The sequence below is a fragment of the Pleuronectes platessa genome, chromosome 7, assembly GCF_947347685.1.
Source record: "Pleuronectes platessa chromosome 7, fPlePla1.1, whole genome shotgun sequence".
NCBI classification, from domain to species: Eukaryota; Metazoa; Chordata; class Actinopteri; order Pleuronectiformes; family Pleuronectidae; genus Pleuronectes; species Pleuronectes platessa.
This window is the reverse complement of record NC_070632.1, coordinates 25,350,094-25,372,998: the sequence shown is the minus strand read 5'-3', so window position 1 is coordinate 25,372,998 and position 22,905 is coordinate 25,350,094. Positions and strand designations below refer to the sequence as shown.

At 44.4% G+C, this 22,905-nt stretch overlaps 1 protein-coding gene and 1 long non-coding RNA gene across 2 annotated transcripts in view; one reads left to right on the top strand and one right to left on the bottom strand.

Moving 5' to 3' along the window:
- The window catches only part of cttnbp2 (cortactin binding protein 2), a 91,983-nt gene extending 70,332 nt beyond the window's left edge, over window positions 1-21,651 (bottom strand). The window contains exons 1-2 of the mRNA XM_053427381.1: window positions 21,310-21,651; window positions 15,131-15,238 (exon numbers count right to left, since the gene is read on the bottom strand). Of these exons, the coding sequence (XP_053283356.1) occupies window positions 15,131-15,238; window positions 21,310-21,438 (237 nt within the window). The 5' untranslated portion in view covers window positions 21,439-21,651. The remainder of the gene's footprint in view (window positions 1-15,130; window positions 15,239-21,309) is intronic.
- Window positions 1,651-7,529, top strand: LOC128444747 (uncharacterized). Its single transcript, XR_008339185.1, has 5 exons — window positions 1,651-2,136; window positions 2,993-3,116; window positions 3,229-3,318; window positions 3,827-4,180; window positions 7,400-7,529. It is a non-coding gene; the product is annotated as an uncharacterized LOC128444747 (long non-coding RNA).
- Window positions 21,652-22,905: the final 1,254 nt, after the last annotated feature.

Below are 22,905 nucleotides of genomic sequence, written 5' to 3'. Positions count from 1 at the left end.
TCAATAAAAATCTAGCAAATTTTGTGAATTAAAAAACTGGACCTAATGAATTTAAATGTGGTTTTATAAGGAGACTGCTGGGCCTTGGCAGAAGTTAAAGCTCTACATTCTAGTTTCCATGTGTCACACACACAATTTAAAGTACACTGTACAGGTGTGAAAGAGTGAGAGTGCTAATGGAAGTGTGAGAGAAATGCACATTTACACTGTGTGAGTCCTATAGTGATCCTTATATTGGGGTTGAGCTCTTTGAAGGGCTAGGAGATATGACCTCAAATCAATATTACCAATATTGATTACCAATTTCAACTTGATTACAATTAAACAATTATGTTTACCCTGGCCGCCGCTGCAAAATGAACATAGCAGAAACATGACAGTTGGTGAATGCACACATCGGTGAAATATTAAAGGTCCAGTGTATAAAATTTAGTGACATCTAGTGGTGAAGTTTTTCATGTTGCAGCTGAATACCCCTCACCTAACCATCCCCTTCATAACATGAAGGAGAACCTGTGGTTGCCTTTAAGGCCGGCGCATGCTTCTGCAACTGTGTCTGCGGCTTTTCACGCCGTTGTGTCGAAAGACTCGTTGTCATTCATGCTTCTCCAAGCGCTGCGCGTGTTGCAAAGCAATGTTTTTCATTTAATTTGTTGTGAAACACGACACATACATAACAGGCGGGTGTCCGACTTGACAAGAACATCCAAGTCCCTGTGTAGAGCGCAGAGCTGTTCACAGCCAGGGTTGGGGGTTTGACTCCCCATGTTTAAGATGGATGCACTTGCCGCACTGTGATGAACATTAGATAAAAGCCATCACCGTGCAGAATGGACAGAGAACAGAGAGAGAGAGAGAGAGAGAGAGAGAGAGAGAGAGAGAGAGAGAGAGAGAGAGAGAAATAAAGCGAGGGGAGGCTGGAGATGAATATATAGGCCTATGTAAAAAAAAAGGGGGGGGGTACAGTAAAGCAAAGCATGGATTAAGAGAGAGAGGGATGGCTGCTATGACCTACTTCCTGAGCACTTCACGAATCGCCTCATTTCACAGGGAAGAGTGTGTGTGTGTGTGTGTGTGTGTGTGTGTGTGTGTGTGTCCTGAGCACACAGCAGGGAGATGTAAATACACAAAAACTAAAAAACTAAGTACACGTACAGGAGACATATACACATACATTCAATTAGTGGTCCGTGAAGCATATAAAAGGCCAGTTCCACATGTAGTGCAGCTTTAAAGACATGAAGTGCTTTTAAAAGAGAAAATGCTATTCAGGGCATTCTTAAACAGGGCGAAGGGAAAAGGTAAATAATGTAAAAGCCTCCATTCAGTCGGACATATTAAAGCTTTTCAAAAGGTGACCATCGACCACGGTGAGTCTTTAGTTAGATGAAGATGGAGAACAAAAACTGACAGCCAGAACAAACAAACATTATATTATAAATATTTTTATAATGAAGGTGATAAAATATCCGCCAGAAAAATCAATGTTTTTCGTTTCATTCAGATGCAGACATGTCAATCCACCTAACATTCAAATATGATGGGTTTTCTCTTAAAGGGGACATATTATGAAAATTCCACTTTTGTAGTGCTTCTACACATTAGTTTGGGTATCTGGCATGTCTACGTCCCAAAAACTCTGGAAAAAAAAAATCACTCCCGCGATTTGTTGTGGTTCCTCTATTTCAGAAACTATGTGCTAAAGTGCGTCCAATGGAATTTCCCCCGAAATAGACGTCATAGTCGAAAAATGCCCATTTAGTACATTCCCCCATAGCTCTATGCACTCCCCCACTACCACTCGACCCACCCCTAGATGGACCCTCCCACTTTATAGAAGCTCGGTCCACCGGTGTCCGCCATTTCATTCTTGCAAGCCTTGGAAACACTTGGATTAGCTAACTAGCAGCATGAATCGGTGGTCGGCTGCAAACATGTCTTCATGTGACTCCAGCTTCAGAAGACACAAGATTGAGATGGATTGAGTTCATATATGATGGCAACGTTCCTGCCACCACTTTGAATCGGACTTTTTTTATCAACCTGGGCCAATATAACGCTGGATTCTCTAAAAGGTTGTTATTGAAAGAGGGGTCGGTGCCATCTTTCCATGGCAATACTGAAGACGAGGGAAATGTAAGTTTTTTTTTTTTATAATTCTGGTATTTGCTTCTTTTAGACATTTTGTGTGGAGGCTAGTGCCGTTAGCATGTTGTGCCGTGTGTGTGAGGGGGTGGGGGGCTAGTATGTATTGGTGGGGGATAGGTAGAGACTTTACAGGAGTTTTCATTAATCGAGGACGGCTGGCTAGTCCACGGTGAACGGTGATCACATGGCAGGTTCGTGAGTGTTGTGCTCTCCACGCTCCCCCCCCCCTCCCTCCGCTCGAGGGGCCGTAGCACCTACTACGAACTCCGGTCAAGCTGCTACGAGCTCTGGTTGTAGCTGCTGGAGCTTGAAGTTAGCTACGGATGTTTGTAGTAGCTGCTACGAGCTCCGGTTGTAGCTGCTGTAGTTTGAAGTTAGCTACGGATGTTTGTAGTAGCTGCTACGAGCTCCGGTTGTAGCTGCTGGAGCTTGAAGTTAGCTACGGATGCTTGTAGCAGCTGCTAAGAGCTCCGGTTGTAGCTGCTGGAGCTTGAAGTTAGCTACGGAAGTTTGTAGTAGCTGCTACGAGTGTCGGCCGTAGCTAACTTCCAGCCCAGTGCTGCCTTGGGAAAAAAAAAAAAAAAAAAATCAGCGGCACAGTACTAATGGGAGGACACGCGAGCGGGGGGGAATAGCGTGGAGAGCACAACACTCACGAACCTAACTTCCAGCTGCAGCTGCTGCTATGGCCGCTCGTTCAAGATACCGGAGTATGTTGTTGTCATAATGTGCGGGAATAGAACGATTATTCATTACCAGCCCTAGTTGGGGAAATGTGCCCTTGTATCCTTGTATGCATGACAGTAGTACAAACATGAATAACATTGCTGCTTTTGGTGTTCAGGCAAGCACATCTGTTCACGGTGATAGGCTACATCACGTAGCATGCCAGACGGACCCACCAAAGATGCGCACACATGGAACGCAGCTTTCTATGAAAACACTGCGACCTCACTACAAACGTACAGGTTGGTTTACCCTCAGTTACTTCGTCATGTCATTGATTGTGTCTCCGTGTTAAAGTTGTAACAGCATCTCATTTGTTGTGACTCCATGGGTATTGTGTCTGTTTTATCATAGGCACACAGAAAACTGTGCTGCACTGATGTCGGTGTTGGGACCTCAGCTGTAAGAGACCTCGCTTGGAGGAGGGAGAGGACAAGATGTGACGTGAGTGACTCATTATTTAATCTAAACATTTCAATAATCAGATAGATTACCATCCTACACTTTTTTAGCTGTTGCAGCCTTTTGGTGAAATCTTTGTCGTTCTAATAGAATGGAATCTTCCAACCCTGTTCATAAGACACCCACATATATTGTCTATGAAAACTGCCTCCTGGAGCGGTTTGAGGTTTGTCCTGTGTGTCGGCGGGGGACAGATGTAATATATAAGAAGGGCGAGTGCACAGAAAGGCGGTGAAAGCAGATGCAATCTTCCGTGATTCTCACAGGCTCTATTTAAAAGCCAAACAATGTGAAAACAGTATGTGAAACATAAATAACATCAATTAACTGCTGTCTTTAAATGGTCTTCACCATTAATCCTCATGTTAACCTGTTTAAAGACCATTTATTTATCGTCTTCACGATAAATAGAATAATATAATTATAAAAAGAAAATAATAAATACAAAAAAGTGCAAAATGTCCAACTTTTTCCCCAATTTGTATTACAGATTACATGGATAACCTGTTGGACCTCATCTTTCACGAGGTTTTTCAGGACCCGGCCCCATATGTGAATGAGGTGCTGAAGATCTCAAAACCTGAGGATCTCTCTGCCTTGTATGAGAAACCTGACAGGAAGTTATAGCCAGCTATGTGTCGAGTTTCAATCAAGGGCAGGTCTGAACCCTATATAACTTCCCTGAGCATCAGGGAACACTCTGCGTATCTGGAGCACCGAGCAGGAGGGCAGGACCACCCTGATTCTCCGGCCCAGAGGGCCTCAACACCAGCTCACAAAGCTTCTGTACGCCAAATACCTGTAACGGCTGAGCAAAGTTCACATTGTATTTAGAGAATAAAAGGTGACACAGACAACACAGCCCTCAGGTTCACAGGGACACGCAAACCTCTCCACCACGATAAGGTGACGGTTCCAGAGAGCCTTGTGCTCCTGGTAGGGTCTCTCATGGCAGAGTGGTCTCAGGTGAGGGGCCAGACTAAGAATGGTTCAAAAACCCTCAATGAATATCGACGGAAGAGGAGATGTGACCCGGCCCGGAGGAAGCCCGGGGCCCCCGTCTGGAGCTAGGCCCAGACGGAGGGCTCGATGGCGAGCGCCTGGTGGCCGGGTTTGCCACGGAGCCCGGTCGGGCACAGCCCGAACAAACTACGTGGCACCCCCCCTCCCTTCATCTCATGGGCCCACCACCTGTGGGAAGACCCGTTGGGGTCGGGTGCGCAGCCACATGGGTGGCAGCGAAGGTCAGGGGTCTCGACGGACCAGACCCGGGCGGCAGAAGCTGGCTCTGGGGACGTGGAACGTCACCTCGCTGTGGGGAAAGGAACCGGAGCTTGTGAGGGAGGTGGAGCGCTACCAGTTAGATCTGGTGGGGCTTACCTCCACGCACAGTCTCGGTTCTGGTACCGTACTCCTGGATAAGGGTTGGACTCTATTCTTCTCCGGAGTTGCCAAGGGCGTGAGGCGCCGGGCGGGTGTGGGGATACTCATAAATTCCCGGCTGAGCGCCGCGGTGTTGGAGTTTACCCCGGTAGACGAGAGGGTCGCCTCCCTGCGCCTAAGGGTTGTAGGGGGGAAAACTCTGACTGTTGTTTGTGCGTATGCACCAAACAGCAGCTCAGAGTACTCGGCCTTCTTAAAGACCCTGAATGGAGTCCCGCATGGGGCTCCAGTAGGGGACTCCGTAGTTCTGCTGGGTGACTTCAACGCCCACGTGGGCAACGATGGAGATACCTGGAGAGGCGTGGTGGGGAGGAACGGCCTCCCTGATCTGAACCCGAGCGGTCGTTTGTTATTGGACTTCTGTGCTAGTCATGGATTATCCATAACAAACACCATGTTCGAACATAAGGGTGCTCATAAGTGTACCTGGTACCAGAGTACCCTAGGCCGAAGATCAATGATCGATTTTGTGATCGTGTCATCTGATCTGAGGCCGCATGTTTTGGACACTCGGGTAAAGAGAGGGGCGGAACTGTCAACCGACCACCATCTGGTTGTGAGTTGGATCAGGGAATGGGGGAAATTTCCGGATAGACCTGGTAAGCCCAAACGAGTAGTGCGGGTGAACTGGGAACGTCTGGAGGAGGCCCCCGTCCTAGGTATCTTCAACTCACACCTCCGGCGGAGTTTTTCTGGCATTCCTGTGGAGGTTGGGGACATTGAGCCGGAGTGGGCAGTGTTCAAAGCCTCCATTGCTGAAGCTGCGGCGGCTAGCTGTGGCCTCAGGGTCTTAGGTTCCTCAAGGGGCGGTAACCCTCGGACACCGTGGTGGACACCGGTGGTCAGGGAAGCCGTCCGATTGAAGAAGGAGGCCTTCCGGGATATGATATCCTGGAGGACTCCTGACACGGTTGCAGGGTACCGACAGGCCCGAAGGGCTGCAGCTGCTGCCGTGTCGGAGGCTAAGCAGCGGGTGTGGGAGAAGTTCGGAGAGGTCATGGAGAAGGACTTTCGGTCGGCACCAAAGTGTTTCTGGAAGACTATCCGGCACCTCAGGAGGGGGAAACGGGGAACCATCCAAGCTGTGTACAGTAAGGATGGGACTCTGTTGACCTCAACTGAGGAGGTCATCGGACGTTGGAAGGAACACTTTGAGGAACTCCTGAATCCGAATAACACGCCCTCTATGTTGGAGGCAGAGCTCGAGGTTGATGGTGTTTCGTCGTCAATTTCCCTGGTGGAGGTCACTGAGGTAGTCAAACATCTCCGCAGTGGCAAAGCCCCAGGGATTGATGAGATCCAGCCAGAAATGCTAAAGGCTCTGGGTGTTGAGGGGCTGTCATGGTTGACACGCCTATTCAACATCGCGTGGGAGTCGGGTACAGTGCCAAAGGAGTGGCAAACCGGGGTGGTGGTTCCCCTGTTCAAAAAGGGGGACCAGAGAGTGTGTACCAATTATCGGGGTATCACACTTCTCAGCCTCCCTGGTAAAGTCTACTCCAAGGTGCTGGAAAGGAGGGTTCGGCCGATCGTCGAACCTCAGATTGAAGAGGAACAATGCGGTTTTCGCCCCGGACGTGGAACTACGGACCAGCTCTTCACTCTCGCAAGGATCCTGGAGGGGGCCTGGGAGTATGCCCATCTGGTCCACTTGTGTTTTGTGGATCTGGAGAAGGCGTATGACCGGGTCCCCCGGGAGAAACTGTGGGAGGTGCTGCGGGAGTATGGGGTAAGGGGGTCTCTCCTCAGGGCCATCCAATCTCTGTACTCCCAAAGCGAGAGCTGTGTTCGGGTCCTCGGCAGCCAGTCAGTTTCGTTCTCAGTGGGTGCTGGTCTCCGCCAGGGCTGCGCCTTGTCACCAATCCTGTTTGTGATATACATGGACAGGATATCGAGGCGTAGTCGTGGTGGGGAGGGGTTGCAGTTCAGTGGTCTGAGGATCTCGTCACTGCTTTTTGCGGATGATGTGGTCCTCATTGGATCATCGGCTTGTGACCTTCAGCACTCACTGGATCGGCTGGCGGCCGAGTGTGAAGCGGCTGGGATGAGGATCAGCACCGCTAAATCTGAGGCCATGACTCTTAGCAGGAAACCGATGGATTGCTTACTCCGGGTAGGAAATGAGTCCTTAGCCCAAGTGAAGGAGTTCAAGTACCTCGGGGTCTTGTTCGCGAGTGAGGGTACTATGGAGCATGAGATTGGCCGAAAGGACGAGATCGCGGGTACAAGCGGCCGAGATGAGTTTTCTCAGAAGGGTGGCTGGCGTCTCCCTTAGGGATAGGGTGAGAAGCTCAGTCATCCGTGAGGGACTCGGATTAGAGCCGCTGCTCCTTTACTTAGAAAGGAGTCAGCTGAGGTGGTTCGGGCATCTGGTAAGGATGCTCACTGGGCGCCTCCCTTGGGAGGTGTTTCAGGCACGTCCAGTGGGGAGGAGACCTCGGGGAAGACCCAGGACTAGGTGGAGAGATTATATCTCAACACTGGCCTGGGAACGCCTCGGGATCCCCCCGTCAGAGCTGGTCAATGTGGCCCGGGAAAGGGAAGTCTGGGGCCCCCTGCTTGAGCTGCTCCCCCCGCGACCCGACCCCGGATAAGCGGATGACGATGAGATGAGATGAAGGTGACACACAAATATAAAGTGTTCCTTTGTTTACAGTATAGCTACTGATGGCACAAATTGTATTTTTGTAATGAATGTATTTATTATACTTGGTATTTTTTGTATTTATTACCTCTGTCCCAGCCAGTACATTTAATAACTGATTAAAAAGCTCTGTGGCAATCTTTCTGACAATAAAAGTTTATAGAAACAGTTGTGTGCTTTTAATGTTTGATATGTAACATGTCCACAATTGACACGTGTAAGATGAGCAGTTAGCAAAGTAATACAGAGGAAAGAGTAATTTATCTATTTTATTCCTCAGTCATAATTTTATTGCAGAAATGACTGATATCTCATGCATAAAAAAAAAAAAAAAAAAAAACTTACTGCTCTATTCCTTTTAGACATAAATGCCCATAATCTGCCCTATAGATGTTGAAGAACACATTCAAACTAATTAATGGAGGTAAAAACGTTATGTCCTACACCTCCATGAGAGGGGGGAGGGGTGAGAAGGGGGAGGGATGAGAGGGGTGAAAGGGGGCGGGGTGAGAGGGGGTCGGGGCCCTCAAAACAGGTCGATCTGAGGAGGGCTGTTTTAGACAGAGTAAAAAGGTGCTGTTTTAAATTATCCTTGTGGTATTTTTACCAAAAAATGTTACAGACATTTCATTAAGACCCCAAGGAACCATATCAACTGTGGTGAAATGGGCATAATATGTCCCCTTTAATGTGGGCTTTGGTTGAAATGCAGAACATTTCATTAAGTCTGTAGCTGATTACATCAGGTTAACCATTTCCTTGAGAAAAACTGCATGCCCACCTCCCAACAAGGTGGATTTGCAGTATGAAATAAGCTATTTGCATTTGAGTTAATTTGGCTTTTTTTTTTAATAGAATAAACTCTTAATAGAGTAATCCAAGAATATAAGTGATAAATTTATCAATCATTTAAATAGGTCTTACTTCCATTATACATGCACACACACTCAGACATGCCGTTTCAACTCTGAGACGGTCCACCCCCCTGGGATTGAACCAGTCTCCTGGATTGACAGACAGCACTTCAAAAACCAACCAGCACAGAAATACAAAAAAAAGACTGTCAGAAGAAATGAACTCTCCAGAGACATCCGGGTGAAACCAGCTTCCCAGAAATGGGGGGGGGGGATGGACGCTCTGAGTCTTCGTTCCTAAGTGGCATGTCAGTGGGTGGCAGTGAAACATGAGCTTTTGAAGGAGGTTCCAGGTTGGGGGGGTCTGGTTGCTAGGCAGCTAACCGATCAGAACAGGATGCTGATTGGCTTGTGTGTGTGTGTGCATGTGCCAGTGTGTGTTTGCATGCTTTCTTTTGAACAAGAAAAGAGGCAAAAGAGGAATAAAGTCACGAGAGTAAAGGTTTACTTGGTGATAGTGACGCTTCTGACTGACGATGATGCCCGCACATTCTGCCAGTGCAGAGATAGAAAATAACTTTTCTCTGTTGAAGGGCTTTTCACCTCAATTTCAACCTCCAAAAAAGATGGGTCAGATTGAGAGGATGATATTATTGCTCAGTATTCTGTTCAATTTGATTAAATTGAAATATTCACAGATTCAAAGGGTCATATATTTGTGCAATACATAGTTGAAGTCCATAGGGAGACTTTGTAAAGCATCCCTCTCTATGAGGAAACAAAATAAAACTGAAATTGCAGCTCCAGGAGAGTAATGCAATTTTTTATATATTTCGGTTTAAATGTGCAGCCCACAGAGATGCAGCAAGAGGGGGAAATAAATACTAAGATTTATATTGAAGGAGAGAGATTGTCAGACAGTAATGATGAGTAACGAGCTGCCACAGAGTCTGTCGAAAGAGATAAGAGCAGAGATAGAAGCAGAAAGCAGTAAGAGACATTGATCGACATCAAGAGAGAGTACAGGATGTCCAAAATGTTACGATTTGCAGTGAAAAAAGAGACACACAGATACAGCAGAAGTCAGAAATTGCTGAGTGTATGTGTGTGGAGGGGAGATATGGAAAAGCCCAGCAACAGGGCATGCCTGAAATAGCTAGATGGTTGGAGATAACGTGACACTAGAGAAAGCCTGATGGCTCGGGGCATGTGTTGTGTTGTGCAATGCATGTATGAACCCAGTGGTGACAGGAGCTTCATGAACTCTCTTAGTCATATGGCAGATCACATGACTATAGAGGGGATTGTCCGCATAAGGCCGGACGCAGGTGTGCAGAAACTGCCCATCTGGACTCTTAAGATCTGCGACCTACTGTAACTTACAACCTCAATGTAACTTTGATAAAAGGGACTTGAAAAACAAGGGTTGGATACATAAGTCTGTCACACATCAATAAAGAAGTATGTAAAGCTTCTGGCTCATGAGAGAGACTGCTTCTTTAAAGCTAAAATATTTATATCTGTAAAACACCAATCTAAGACCTGGCCTAGCTGGCTGGACACGAAGCTGCATTTTTGTTTTTTCTTCCAATAATCATGATGGTCTTTACCAATAAAAAAAAAAATTTTTTTAACCGTCAAGTCATTTTCACAAAAGTACAGACTTCAAATCTGACACCTCCGCCGGTACAGTATCTGTCTCCCACTGAGACTCACAGAACATAACTGCCCACCAGTTAGAAGCCATTTCACACTGTCCAACTGTCCACGTCTTAGTAATGTGTGTTATTAGTCAACAAAACAGGAACAGCAGACCTGGAGATGTTAACGATCAGTTCTGTCTACATAGATTGTAATTTAAATTCCTGTAATGCTTCAACTGCATTAGATAATATCTTTTAATAATATCATTGAATCCAATAACCCCTAACCCCAGTAGGAATGAACAAACTCTGCAGCTCTGTGTAGATGTAAGTCCCTTTTAGCTTCTATTAGCTTGTTGTGTGGGCTCTGTTGCTGCACAAACACAATAACTGTCCATTAGCTGTATGCCAATTGCCTGGCATGCAAATAGCATAGGGCTTAAGAAATACTAGCTGGTGAAGGAAACTCGATATGCTCTAAATGTTTGCCTAAGAAATTGGTGGCGAACAAAGCAGAGTAAATAAAAGTGTGAATAACGCATGTACGACCGCCCTGTTCACCATCAGATAGTTCAGAAGCCATGTTGTCCAACCATGTCAGATTAAAATGTGTTTGATTGATCAAGACAGTCACACTCCAGACAGTCACACCCAAAGGAGGAATCAGTGTCTGTGCAAAATGGAGAAAAAAGCATATATTTTTCAGACAGCTCTCCAGAAGGAGTTTGGCAATTGGTTGTTCATATGAAAAGGGTTTGAACACTGATTGAGAGGACTTCAGTTATTGGCTACTCTCCCACCTCCACAGAGTTGACCATTCAGGAAGTGAAGTCCTGGTGTAAGATAATAATTATCCCAAACAACATCTGACAAGCCTGAGTATAAAGTTGGCTTTACATTTGTCCAAACAGCAGAGTTTTGATTTCAAATGGATTCTCTCAGTGCGCTATGCTGGACAAATATAGTATAGTTTATAGTAAGTGCATAGTTCTGTCAAATGAACTATGCACTTTTAGGACTTCATACGATATTGAATGGTTGGGTTTTCCCACTACCCACTGGCCTCTCTTGGTTCAAATCCTACCTCTCCGACCGCCACCAGTTCATGAGTAGCAATAAATCCAACTCCAACACGGCCCCAGACTTCCAAGGTGTCCCCCAAGGTTCTGTATTTGGTCTCCTCTTTATTCTTTACATACTCCCGCTCGGTAACATCATATGCCACAATGGCCTCCATTTCCACTGCTATGCTGACGATACACAACTCTACATCTCCACAAAAACCAGCACTCCTGCTACGCTCAAACTGCCTCAAAGATATAAAGACCTGGATGCAAAATAACTCAAATTCAACAGCGACAAATCTGAAATCCTCATCATAAGCCCCAAATCAATCACCAACTCCTGCCACAATTTCTCCCTCTCCATCGACAGCTCAACCGTTCTCACATCGACACACATATCTGTAACCTTATTGTCATCTTCGACTTAACTCTTTCCTTTGAACACCACGTCAACCCAAACACAAAACAGCCTTTTTCCACCTAAAAAACATTTCTCGAATACACACCTCCATCTCCTCCTCAGCCGCTGAAACACACATCAACTCACAACTCGATTATTGCAATAGCATCCTTTATGGCACATCCGCCAAAATTATCAAAAAACTACAATACGTCCAAAACTCAGCTGCCTGTCTGCTCACCCACTCCCGCACCAGAGACCACATCCCCCCTGTCCTTCAAAACCTTCCCTGGATCCCCATTCAACAAAGAACACAGTTTCAAATTCTCCTCATCACATACAAAACCGTCAACAACCTCGCCCCCTCTTACCTAATGCACAGGGTAAGAGGTAAGAGTCAGACACAATCCCACCAGCAACCTCAAATCTACCAACACAACCTCTTCACCCCTCTTACCCTTTCCATGCACCAAACCAGGGGGTCAGGGCCTTCTCCATCGCTGCCCCCCTCACTCTAGCTCTCTGCCACAACACCTCAGACATTTTCCCCCACTCACCTCCCTAAAAAATTTACTCACAACATTAAATCCACTTTTAAGCTCTGATTTATTTATGTGTTATTATTGTTTTTAATGTAAGATGACTGCTTTTAACTGCTATAATGTTGCCTTATTGTTATTGTTTTTATTGACACTATTTTTACCATGTTGAGTGTGTTTGAGTACTTTTTAAATGCGCTATACAAATAAAATGTAATATTAATTTTGCTTGTACTGTCCTCACATAAAAGACACATTTTTCTATGGCACTTAAAGCTTCGGTAATATCTATGATTTTGTTTCAAAAAAGCCAACAGCAGGCACCTACTGGTTATTTTTCAATCCCTCTGGTGGCTGACGACCAATAATTTAAGTTGAGAGACCTTGTGATCTACCATCTCCATTCTGTGTACAGCATCAAAACTGAACAGGCTTGTAGCATGGTGTCCGTGTAAAAAAAAAAAAAAAAAAAGATAGTGGCATCAGCCAAAGACGTAATCTCCGTTCAGGCTTTTAACTTTATCTACTTTGACTCAGGCTGCTACTCAGCCATCACTGGGAAAAGCTGATCACAGCTACCTCCTTTTAGAAGTGGATCATATCCCTGTGGCTTTGTGATACAAATACAAATTCCTGCTCTGGGAATTGGGTAAAGTTGCACTCTCCAAACGCCCTCTGGAAAGCTCTTGGTGCAGAAGAATGGGTGACTTGTGTAGCCATCGGCCACGGTAAACATGTGATATCGCTGTCATTTGGCTAATCCGCTTACGGCCTCCTTTCTTTGTCTCCAGGATGAAACCTGATACGGCAGCTCAGCCAGCTTTAGCCACACGCCAATTATTCTGCGGCACCAAAGCCTCTTAATAACACCCAAACGCCACAAACAATCGTTGTAGCTGTGCCAAGCAATAGAACTTTGGTTCAGAAGCTTTTGGTGTGGTTGTGTGTGCCACTGTAAAGGTGCTAATACAAATGGTTAGCTTTATTTGTGATTTGATTGTCCAGTGAAACTGATTGTCCTAATGCTGGCCGCCAGATGATGCTTTTATTCAGGCTGTTTTGGAGGAGCTGGGGAGAGACCTGGAAGACGAATGGATGGGGGAGTAGGTTTAATCCTCTCGGTCACAGTGTCCCGCTTTGTCAGACATGTTGTCGGGCCTCCATTTTTCACTCTCTCTTTCTGCATTTCACCCACCCTCAATGGCATTCACTCTGATATGAACCAACGATCTGGGCCTCTCACTCTGAATCTATCTTTCTCATCTGTCTCTTTTTCATTTATCTGCCACTTCTTCAGCGCCTGTCCCTCCTCCTGTTGCTCCCTCTCTCGGATAGGGCTTATCTGCAACCGAACAAACTGGCTCATTGTGTTTTCGCAAGATCCATGAGGTTACCAGAGGAGGCTTATTTCATTTAAACTTGGATAGGATATCCATCTACAGGGGATATGTGGTCTACAGGGACTCTTAAAAACATGGGAGAAGTGTCAGTGAGGGTGAAACAGAAGAACAACCAATATCGGTGACACAAAGGAAGAGGGAAGAGGGGACATTGGGTCAAAGTCTATTCTAAAGCTATGAACGGAGATTGCAGAAATGAAGCAAGGCCGATGGAATAGAATTTAAAAAAGGTGGAAAAAATAGGCTGTAAACAATTGAAAATATTCAAATTACAGTCTGAAGTCAATGCTGTGATGCAGAGGGAAGCAGAAATTCACTAAATGTTCAATACCAGCAACAGTGAATCCTGCAGTCACACAACAGACTCAATCAGAAAACTGAATAAACTTTGTGCAAGTTAAACAGCAAAAAAACATAACAAGAAAAGGAATGGCTTTGGAAGATGGCTGCACAACCCTCAGTTAGATCACCAAAAGATGTGCTTGGAGTGCAACTGAAGAAAACACTATGGCTCTTCATGTCGTTTCAGAGAATCAAATACAAGGTGTTTGAATGGTAGCAATTAATAAGGACATCCCTTTTCTCAGTAGCCCAGTATAACACAGTGAATGAGTTGCACCGTAACAAGAGCCTATTTAAAATGTCTGAGAGGACAACCTTTAAGTGGAGCATGGACAAGCCGAGCCGACCTAAATACAGAACTGCAAGAAGAGAGGGACTTGCAGGGGTTTGTTCGGAAATAACTCAAAATTCCTGCGCCTGTAAAGAACCAGCTACACCTGGCACTTCAGCAGCAATTCAAAGTTCATTTATGTAAAAATTATCACACAGGTCAACCAATGTGTGATCTTTAATAGAGTTTAAACAAAAATGAAACCTTCATGATGGCAGGATTTATTACAGGATTATAGTATCCGACTGAATCAGTAAATATTTCCACAAATACAAACAATGTTCATATACTAGAAAGTGGAGATTCATATCTTACAACTTCAGAGAAACTTATCAGTAATATTGCATTGTTTGGATGAGGGCAGAACACACCACAAAGAGATATGTGAGTTTAACACTCACATATCTTATAGTTAGTTTCAAACTGTTGGTTTGACTGTGACTTTGAGGTGCTACTTGTTGCTCAGGACCGTCTAACCAACCACCTTTAAAATTCCATCATACTTTAGGAAGTGTTCACCAGGAGACAGAGCTAATATCCTCTTGTTTCTCTCAAGCTTAGAGTTTCAGTAGCAAATTAAAAACTATTTACCATTTATACTTAAGCAGCACCTTTCCCCTCATTGGTTTTCAATAGTAACTAAAGAACAGGAGGAATCAGAACCAGCTTCACTCATCTCTTTATTACAAAGCAGGTGGTGGTGTATGGACACAAGGATTTGATCAAACTGGCCGTTCTGGCCGGATACCAAGTGCCATCTAGTTGCTCAGTCAGCTCCCATTCAACAAAGGCAATTAGAGAGACTGCTTATCAGCGGGTAATAACAAAGGAAAGAGAGAAACAGTGGGGCAGAGTCTTTCAATGTGGTCAGCCAATTGTTCTGCACTTTCTGGGATCAGACCACTGACTCAGATTTGGTGATATTGCCTTCATTTAGCAGCTTTCACAACCATTCATCTTTCATTACAGCGAGTGATAGCAAGACAATTCCTGGTCAAAATTACAGCTAATCATCTCATCTCAAGCCACTGCACAGAGAAATTCTGTTCTGAATAGGTTGTGTTCAATTAACCCGACAGAGGCTGTGATAGCAGTGGTTTAGCTTGTGAGTGTGTAGGTGTTATCTGGGCTCACCCTCAGGGCTTCTATGACCAGGTCTCGGGCCTCCAGCTCTCCCTCCATGATACTCAGCAGGGTGAGCAGCTCTGGCTTGCTCAGGTTATCCATGTTGAACTCACATTTCTGCAACACAGACCAGAGACAACATGTTAGAATCATGCAAACTGTTCATTTTTAAATTGAGACACGATAACAAACCTAAAAGGAAAGGTTCATGATTTATGTACACACACAAAATACAGTACAGCAAAGTTCTATGCCTGTTCAGAAATGTATCCAAAACTAAATCAGCAGTGTGAGTAAGCCATATCAAATGGATATCTTGCAAAGTAACGCCATTTCTAGTATTAAATTCCCTTTGTGCATTTCCACAGTCCCACAGCACTCACATTGAGCCCTCATTGGAGAGAAATCCATAACAGAAACTATAATTATACTCAGTTGACCCCATACCTCAGCCAAGGCCCAACAGTCTTCTTAAATTCAACACACTCAGATATTAGTCCTCTGAGTTCAATAAAATCAGTTCAGTAGTTTTCTGCATAATCCTGCCGACAGACAAACAAACGGCAGCAAAAAAGTAACCTCCTTGGCAGAGGTAATGATTACAGTAAAAAGAAAAAAAACATTGTTCATGAAATGGGTCACCTCACTATTTTTTAGACTGATGTAGAAAATTGGGATCCTCTCTTTTAATACATATCAACTAGCCGTAAAATTGTATTCACAACATAATGCATTTAAAGTCATTCTGAAAGTTGGCACCAAATGCTTTTTTACCAGATTTAATATCTCAAAGTTATAATGTGAACTTTGGTCCAATTTAGCAAGTCACACAGCTGAAATTAACACATCAATTTGCTCACAGTTAACAAGCTAACATTGCACGTAAAATGTGTTAATTTCAAAGCTAATGCCAATATCCTCAATATAGACTTCAGAAAAAAAAAAGTTTGTTACATGACAACTTAAATTCCAGTCTTCAACTGGTCTTGTTAAGTGCTGACCTTGAATAGCGCTAGATGTCTGGCTACCTGTTATCTATTAAGTTAAGACATTTAGCTAGGCCATTAGGCACCTACCTGGTCATTAGCGACTGCAGGGCTAACGGGTGGGATGACTGTATTTGGGAATGACATGTTTCGCCTCGTGTCAATTAAAAGCTTTTTTCCGGCCTACTTATAAGAGTAAAATGGCCATGTTGTCTTAGCCAACTCTCTTCTTAAGGAAGAGGGAACTACGTCTTTTAAACAAATTATTCTTCAACACTGAATCTTATTGTGCTACAAAAACACTATAACTATTGTCTATAAAGCTAGAAATGTCAGTGTATTTTGGAGGGTTAAATATGACTCTTTCTTTAGTGTGATTTTTCTTCCACCTGCCTCTGAAACTCAGATTTAACTCTAAGTTAGCACATAACAATTTACTTCGTTTTAACAGCATAAAAGACTCTTTACTGCCAGGGTTTTAAAAAAGGCGTTCCCAAGTGTTATCATGTGTGTCAATCTAAGTGAAATGTTATTTTGCAGATTTTGATGTCATCTTGTAAAAAAGGTGCATTTTTGTAGTTTTAACTGCCTCAAGAATATAAAGTAGACCAGTTTCAGTATTAAAATACAGACACAAAAACATTATTTCTATACAGTAAATGTTTCATACATTTAATAGTTAAAAGCAGTCATTTTGAAGAAGCCGCCTTGAATAGGAGTCTTACAGATATTTGCATGGCAGTTTATAGGTCAAGCAATTACTGGTATTTGCATGGCAGTTTATAGGTCAAGTGATTAGATGAAAGTTGCAGACCTAATTAATATATTAATTGTTTTTGAGGAACAACATTTCAGGTCAAAAATTGAAAGGTCGAGGTAAAGTAATTGAATGACAGGTCAGTGACTAACTCAAAGCATCAGGTATTTGCTAGAAGCTTTTTCTGTTATTAAGATGTAAAATTCAACAATAAACCGAGAGGCATTTTGTCAAGAGGACATGATGATTTTGGGACAATGAGTCCTATTGAGAGAGAGCTTCCTGTGTTATCCCAGTCACATCTCTAAACATCGCAATGGTATCTGGTTGGTTGACATTCCAAAGCTAAGCGTCAAATTGTTGTGTCAAGGTACATTCAAAGCAAAAACCTTAGTGAGGTAAATTAATGAAATTCTTAACTGGAAAGCTAAAAAATGTGTAAGCTTAAATAGGAGGGGCCAATAGACCACCATGCCCGATTACCATTTTGTGACTACTCCTGCCATCTGTTGAGAATACTACATCCCGCTGGATTCCCAATATCTAAAAGATTCTCACCAGGCTATTTGTTCAATGTAGCAGGCAAATGGAGGAAGTGGAGAACTGTGCTGCACATCAGGCAGATTGCTACCTGCCCATTCTGGTGAAATTCAGTTGTTAGCAGGCCCTTTAGGGCTGATTTACAAGCTTCCATCAAAACCTCTGCCAAGAATATTCCATTTAATCAACGAGTCACACATCTCCAGAGGTCCATCGCAAAGAATGTGACTTTGAGCAGGCTGGTCTGAGTTTTCAACAAGCTGCTGCCTTCTACGTGTCCTTTATACACTGCTGTCATATTATTTATTTCACCTCAAAGGGGGGAAAAGTTCATGCTCAAACAACTGGAACTGTGGTGATAAATCAATATGAATAAACAAACTAATACTCTCTCTTCGAAAAGCTTTTCTCATAATGTGAGGTTTTAGCCAGGAAAGCTTTCTGAAGACAGGTGTTAAAACGAGCTTTATCAAGAAATCTGCTTTTTGCAAAGGACGTTTTTTTGCCTGCTTGCTCAAATATCGACCTTCTTCTTCTTCTCGGAACAAGGGACAGGAAACTCGTACATCAATCACATGTTTCTGTTTAGTCAAACCACAATCTGATGCGATCACAGCAAAGCCTGGAAATAAAAGCGGGAGAGATTCCAAGGGATTGATTCATTCGAATCGAGCCTTCCAATCGATCCACAACACCCCCTTTTCCCGGCAGCCTTTTCACCACTCAGAGTATTGGTGGACTCAGGGACCCTTGATGGAAAGCAACCCTGAGCCAAGCTGTCTTGTCATGGGACCTTGGGTGGTGGGTGGGGTGAGGTGAGGGTGAGGGTTGGAGTGGACTGTCTCTCGCGCTCTCTCTGGCATTTCAGAACAGTGAGCAGGTGAGGGAAATGAACATAAATTTGTTCCATGAGCCGTGAGCTGTGCGCCAAGGGCACGAGCAGCCTGGCCAGCGTTCCGAGGCTCGCCGTTAGCCCCGGTCCACTTAATAAGACCTGTGTCATTTCACTGAGTCAGAAGGGAAGGGAAATGCTAGCTCAGTGAAAGTTCCTTCCCTGTGTTCTGCTGGCAAAAGTCTGGTTACACCTGTAGGTTTCTCACATACTCATCTCCTGGTACTGCAAGCACTAAACTGTGGGGTATGACAGCCTGTAAATGAGAAGCCATTGAAACCAGTGGTTGCAAGGAAAATGCAATCATGCAATCAATTTGGAGGAAATAACCATTAATCACATAGTTCAATGAATTTAGTTTCAACAAAACACATTTTTCTCATTTACTTATTTTGGTATTTACTTATGCAGTTTAGCTTTGGGATTGATTTGTCCATGTTTGCAATAAGTCACAAAATACCGTTACATTGGCAAAATTGTTAAACTTCGAGATAAAGTTGTATAAAAGCTATTTAACCTACAGTTGGCCATCCACTCCAGCACGAGACGCCACATCACATACATCTTTAAAAAAGGCCCCCAAGCACTCATCTCTCTCACTTGCAAATAAAGCTAACATTCTTGTCACTGTATAGCTTAACTAGTGTGAAATAACATTTTCTTCGATGACTTCTCCGGCTTGTTAACAGGGTAACCCAACTTCCCTCCCTGTCCCACCTACCTTATGTAACAGGACAGAAATTGTGTTGTCAGGAAGAAGAAGCATGACAGCGCAACAACTTGTGTTGATGGCACTCCTCCAACATGGCAGCATATCCCACATAACCACTGGTGACGACTCCCCAAAGTCAATTATATTACACAAGAGTCTGGCCCATGTCCTACAGCATAGTTAGAATATGGGTTTGAACAGAGCAATCAGTTTCATCCCATTCAAACAGGTTCTATTTTTTGACATCTAGACATCTATATCATTCGTTAAAAGACCACTTTATATGATCATTATGTAACTACTTCGAGAGGGGTCTAACGGGACAAGAAACGTGAAGGGTCAAGCATCAGGCATCAAATTATTTCAAACTTATCTGGAAACAAAAAGACGGAAATTATTAAATTTGTAACCCGTCGTTTCCATTGAAAACTTTGCCCATTGTAAAGATGGAAAACATTCACCTCTTAAACTCTAACTAACCATAGTAATCGCATACACATACATTTTCTATGAGAGAATAAAACCAACATTTTGGGGTGCTGCTCACTGTTTCACCCCAAATAAAAGGACAATATTGTCAATTACCGAATTTGTGACATGTTATCTGATCATCACACTGCACCTGTTTCTTTTCTAGCTAGAGTTGTTGTCCTTCAGCAACACAGATTGTAGACTGCCTGCCAAAGCCAACGTGTATCATAGCTAATGAGGGGGAGGTGATCAGCAGAGTGCCTTTCGCTGACCTCTGACCCCCCTCTGGACTGTGAGGACTGGTCCTTCAGAGTCCTCACAAACGAGAAACTTCCCCCAACTAGGGTCAACAACGGAGAGTCTGACATGGTTGAGCAAAGAGCAAAGTTCTTTATTTAACCATGGCAGGCATATGTGAGGGGGTGTGGGAGGGCATGAAGTCCCCTTTTCGTTGGCTGGAGCCTGGAGAAGGAAGAGTACGCTGGCAGAGCATCGGGTGAGATGAGGAGGCTGCCCGGCTCCCGTGTCTCTGGAGCACCTGTTCGCCTCGACACTAAATGTAAAGTAGCCTCGAGGCAGTTCTGAGTGCCCCTGACACGGTACCCCCAGCTATGCCCGCTGAGTCACTGAAATCAAGACAAATTTAGAAAGGTGTCTGGTGAACAGGGCCTTCACCCCCTCCTCCACTGTGCTGCCTCTGCCCTCCATCCACCCCCGCAGCTCTTCTCCCACATCTCTCTCTACCATCTCTTCAGCACTACTCAAACCCACCCCCGTTATCACCCACCCACCCAAATAAAGGCACCATGGCTTCTTTTTACTCCAGCAACTCCAAATGTTTCATCCAGCAAGCCACTTCCATCCCAGCTCCAATCAAGTGCCTTTTTTGTGGTAATTTCACCAGTTGAAGTACAAAGATAAAACTCACTAAAAACAGAGTGATGCCACAAACTGTGGCGAAAGCGTACCAGTCAATTTTGCATTAATTGTCAGGTCGACAACAACACTGGAACAGGTTGCACCATGGAGCCAGCTAAAGGTGGAGGACTTCACAGCCTCTAACCGACCAAGGCAGAGAGGGGTGGTCGAGCACATATGCTGCAACCTGTGAGAAACCATAAGTACGTGTGTGTAAATATGTCAAGCTCAACAAAGGAGCACTTTAACAGGTACACTTTGTGTTGCACTGCTCCTCTTGGTCCGTGGCCTGTAAATCAGTCAAGATTCGCAGCTTTTTGCCTGTGAGGGTTCGTGTAGAACTGACTGGTGGACAACATCCGGACACGATCAGATCCACAGACCGAGAGGGTATCGTTTACAAAAATACAAAAAGAAAGCTGGAGTGAATTGCTGTCCCCTCCTGCAGGCGACAAACCACAAACCAGCCTTGCTACAGCTTCTATTTTCAAACGTGACTGTGGTGCAGCTCGCTCAAAGTCTCTGCGTATGATTCCACGGACTGTAAATGTGTGTGAGCCACAACCTGTGTAAGCAGCGATTCGTCCTCGACCAGGCGCAGAATAACAACAGCTGCGGGATTAATGTTCAAGAGGCGAACAAAAGGAAGTGGCCGTGGTGTTGGGAATAAAGAGAAGCCCACTAATGAGCCTGTGCTGGATGCGTTGGGACCAGCTCTGGATCATTTAGCGCCTCGAACCGAGCAGGACCCTTGTTTTCCTCCAGACATTGTCGAGGGGCTCCCGCTGATCACCGCTGTTGCTTCACGAGCCCGAGCGGGATAGATGCGCACTGCATCTCTCCCAATGTCCGCCACACCGGGAGAAAAACACCCGTGTGTCCGGGAGCTTTTCGCCAACCCGCGTGTCTTACCGTGTCCACACTTCCCAGCACGGCCGTCGCCAGTGTTTGTACCGGAGGAGGCTGCTCTCCGCTGGCTCCCTCCGACGCCATCTTCGTACTGTAGCGGTCTGCTGGAGTGAGGGCGCATCCGGCACTCATTAACTATTGCGCTGCTGAGGGCAAAATCACGCCACGGACGTCCATGGAAGGGAAGAAAAGAGAGACTGGTTTTGCAGGAGCTGTATACGGAGGAGAAGAGGACAGGTCACCGCCGTGAAAAAGCCCCACAGCTGAGTGCGCGGGCTGCGTCTTTGAGAAGGGGGCTGTGGTGTAGGCGTGGGCCGAGCGACGCGCACTGATCCAGATGCAGCGCTGGTGCGCTCCCAACCGGAAAGGAGGTGCGTCCCGGGAACTGATTGACAACAGCAATTGTTGGGCCTGTGGAGCGGTTTCTATTGGCTGCTAAATATTGGTCAAAAGAAGCAGTCAGACCACGGACCTGTCTGTGCACCTACTACAGTGACAAAGGACATACATATATTTCTCAACAATCTAGCACATATTTTAAACGCATTTCATAAGAAACAGATTCATTTGAAGTTTTTATAAAGCCATTTTAGAACTTTTTTGTTTCTTTCATTGGAGGCACAATTCTTGGGGCATTTAAATGTTTAAAATCCCCTCAAATCTAAATCTACATATATAGTACAGCACCATGCAGTGCCGTAACCAGCATTTTAGTAATGCTGAGGTTAAGAGCCCCCAACGGTACATACATAAAAACTGAGTCAGTTTCCACATGTGGAGAAAGAAGCAATAGGAAAGTAAAGATAAAAACCAATTCCACACTTAAAAAGACTCCAAGGTAACTGTAAGCCTCAGAATTTTGCCTGAGTAAAAGTGCAGCAGTATCACCTCAAAATATACAAAGAGATGATGAGGACAGGTCGCCCCTGTGAGAAAGCCCCAGAGCTAAGTGACTGATTAACAACAACAATTGTTGGGCCTGTGTAGCTGTGAAATCTTGGTCAAATGAGCCAGTGTCCTGCAGGGGTCAGTGCCCCAACACAGTGACAACAGGGAATAAATACATTTCAAAATTTCAAAAAAGCCTAATCTACATAGACAAATTGCATTAAAAAAATTGCTTAAATGTAAGCTTTTTAAAACCTATTTTAAACGTATTGAATTTATTTCATTTACCATTTAAATCCTTTTAATCTTTGGAAACCCTTGAAATGTAAGTACAATTCTGTACACAGTCCCATAACCAGTGTCTTACTAAAGCACAGTTAAATCTAACTCACTTGTAAATAGTTTGAGTCACATATTGTATTAGCTGATAAATGATTTGGGTAGAAAGTTTACTTTGGATTTAAATGATACTTGGAGATTTTTGTGGTGTGATGAGTCTGAGTGGAGCATCACCTGCTTTGTGAAAGTCCAGATTCGATTGTGCCTTATTTGGACTTAATGTCCTAAAACGGCTATAGTCATTTTGAGTAAAAATGTCTATAAAATAAATGTAATTAGGTAAATTTTAGATTCCATCCCCCACCATTTGTCGGCGCCCATTGTAGCTACAGATCAGATATTTAAAAGAACAAAAACGGTCAGATTATGTAG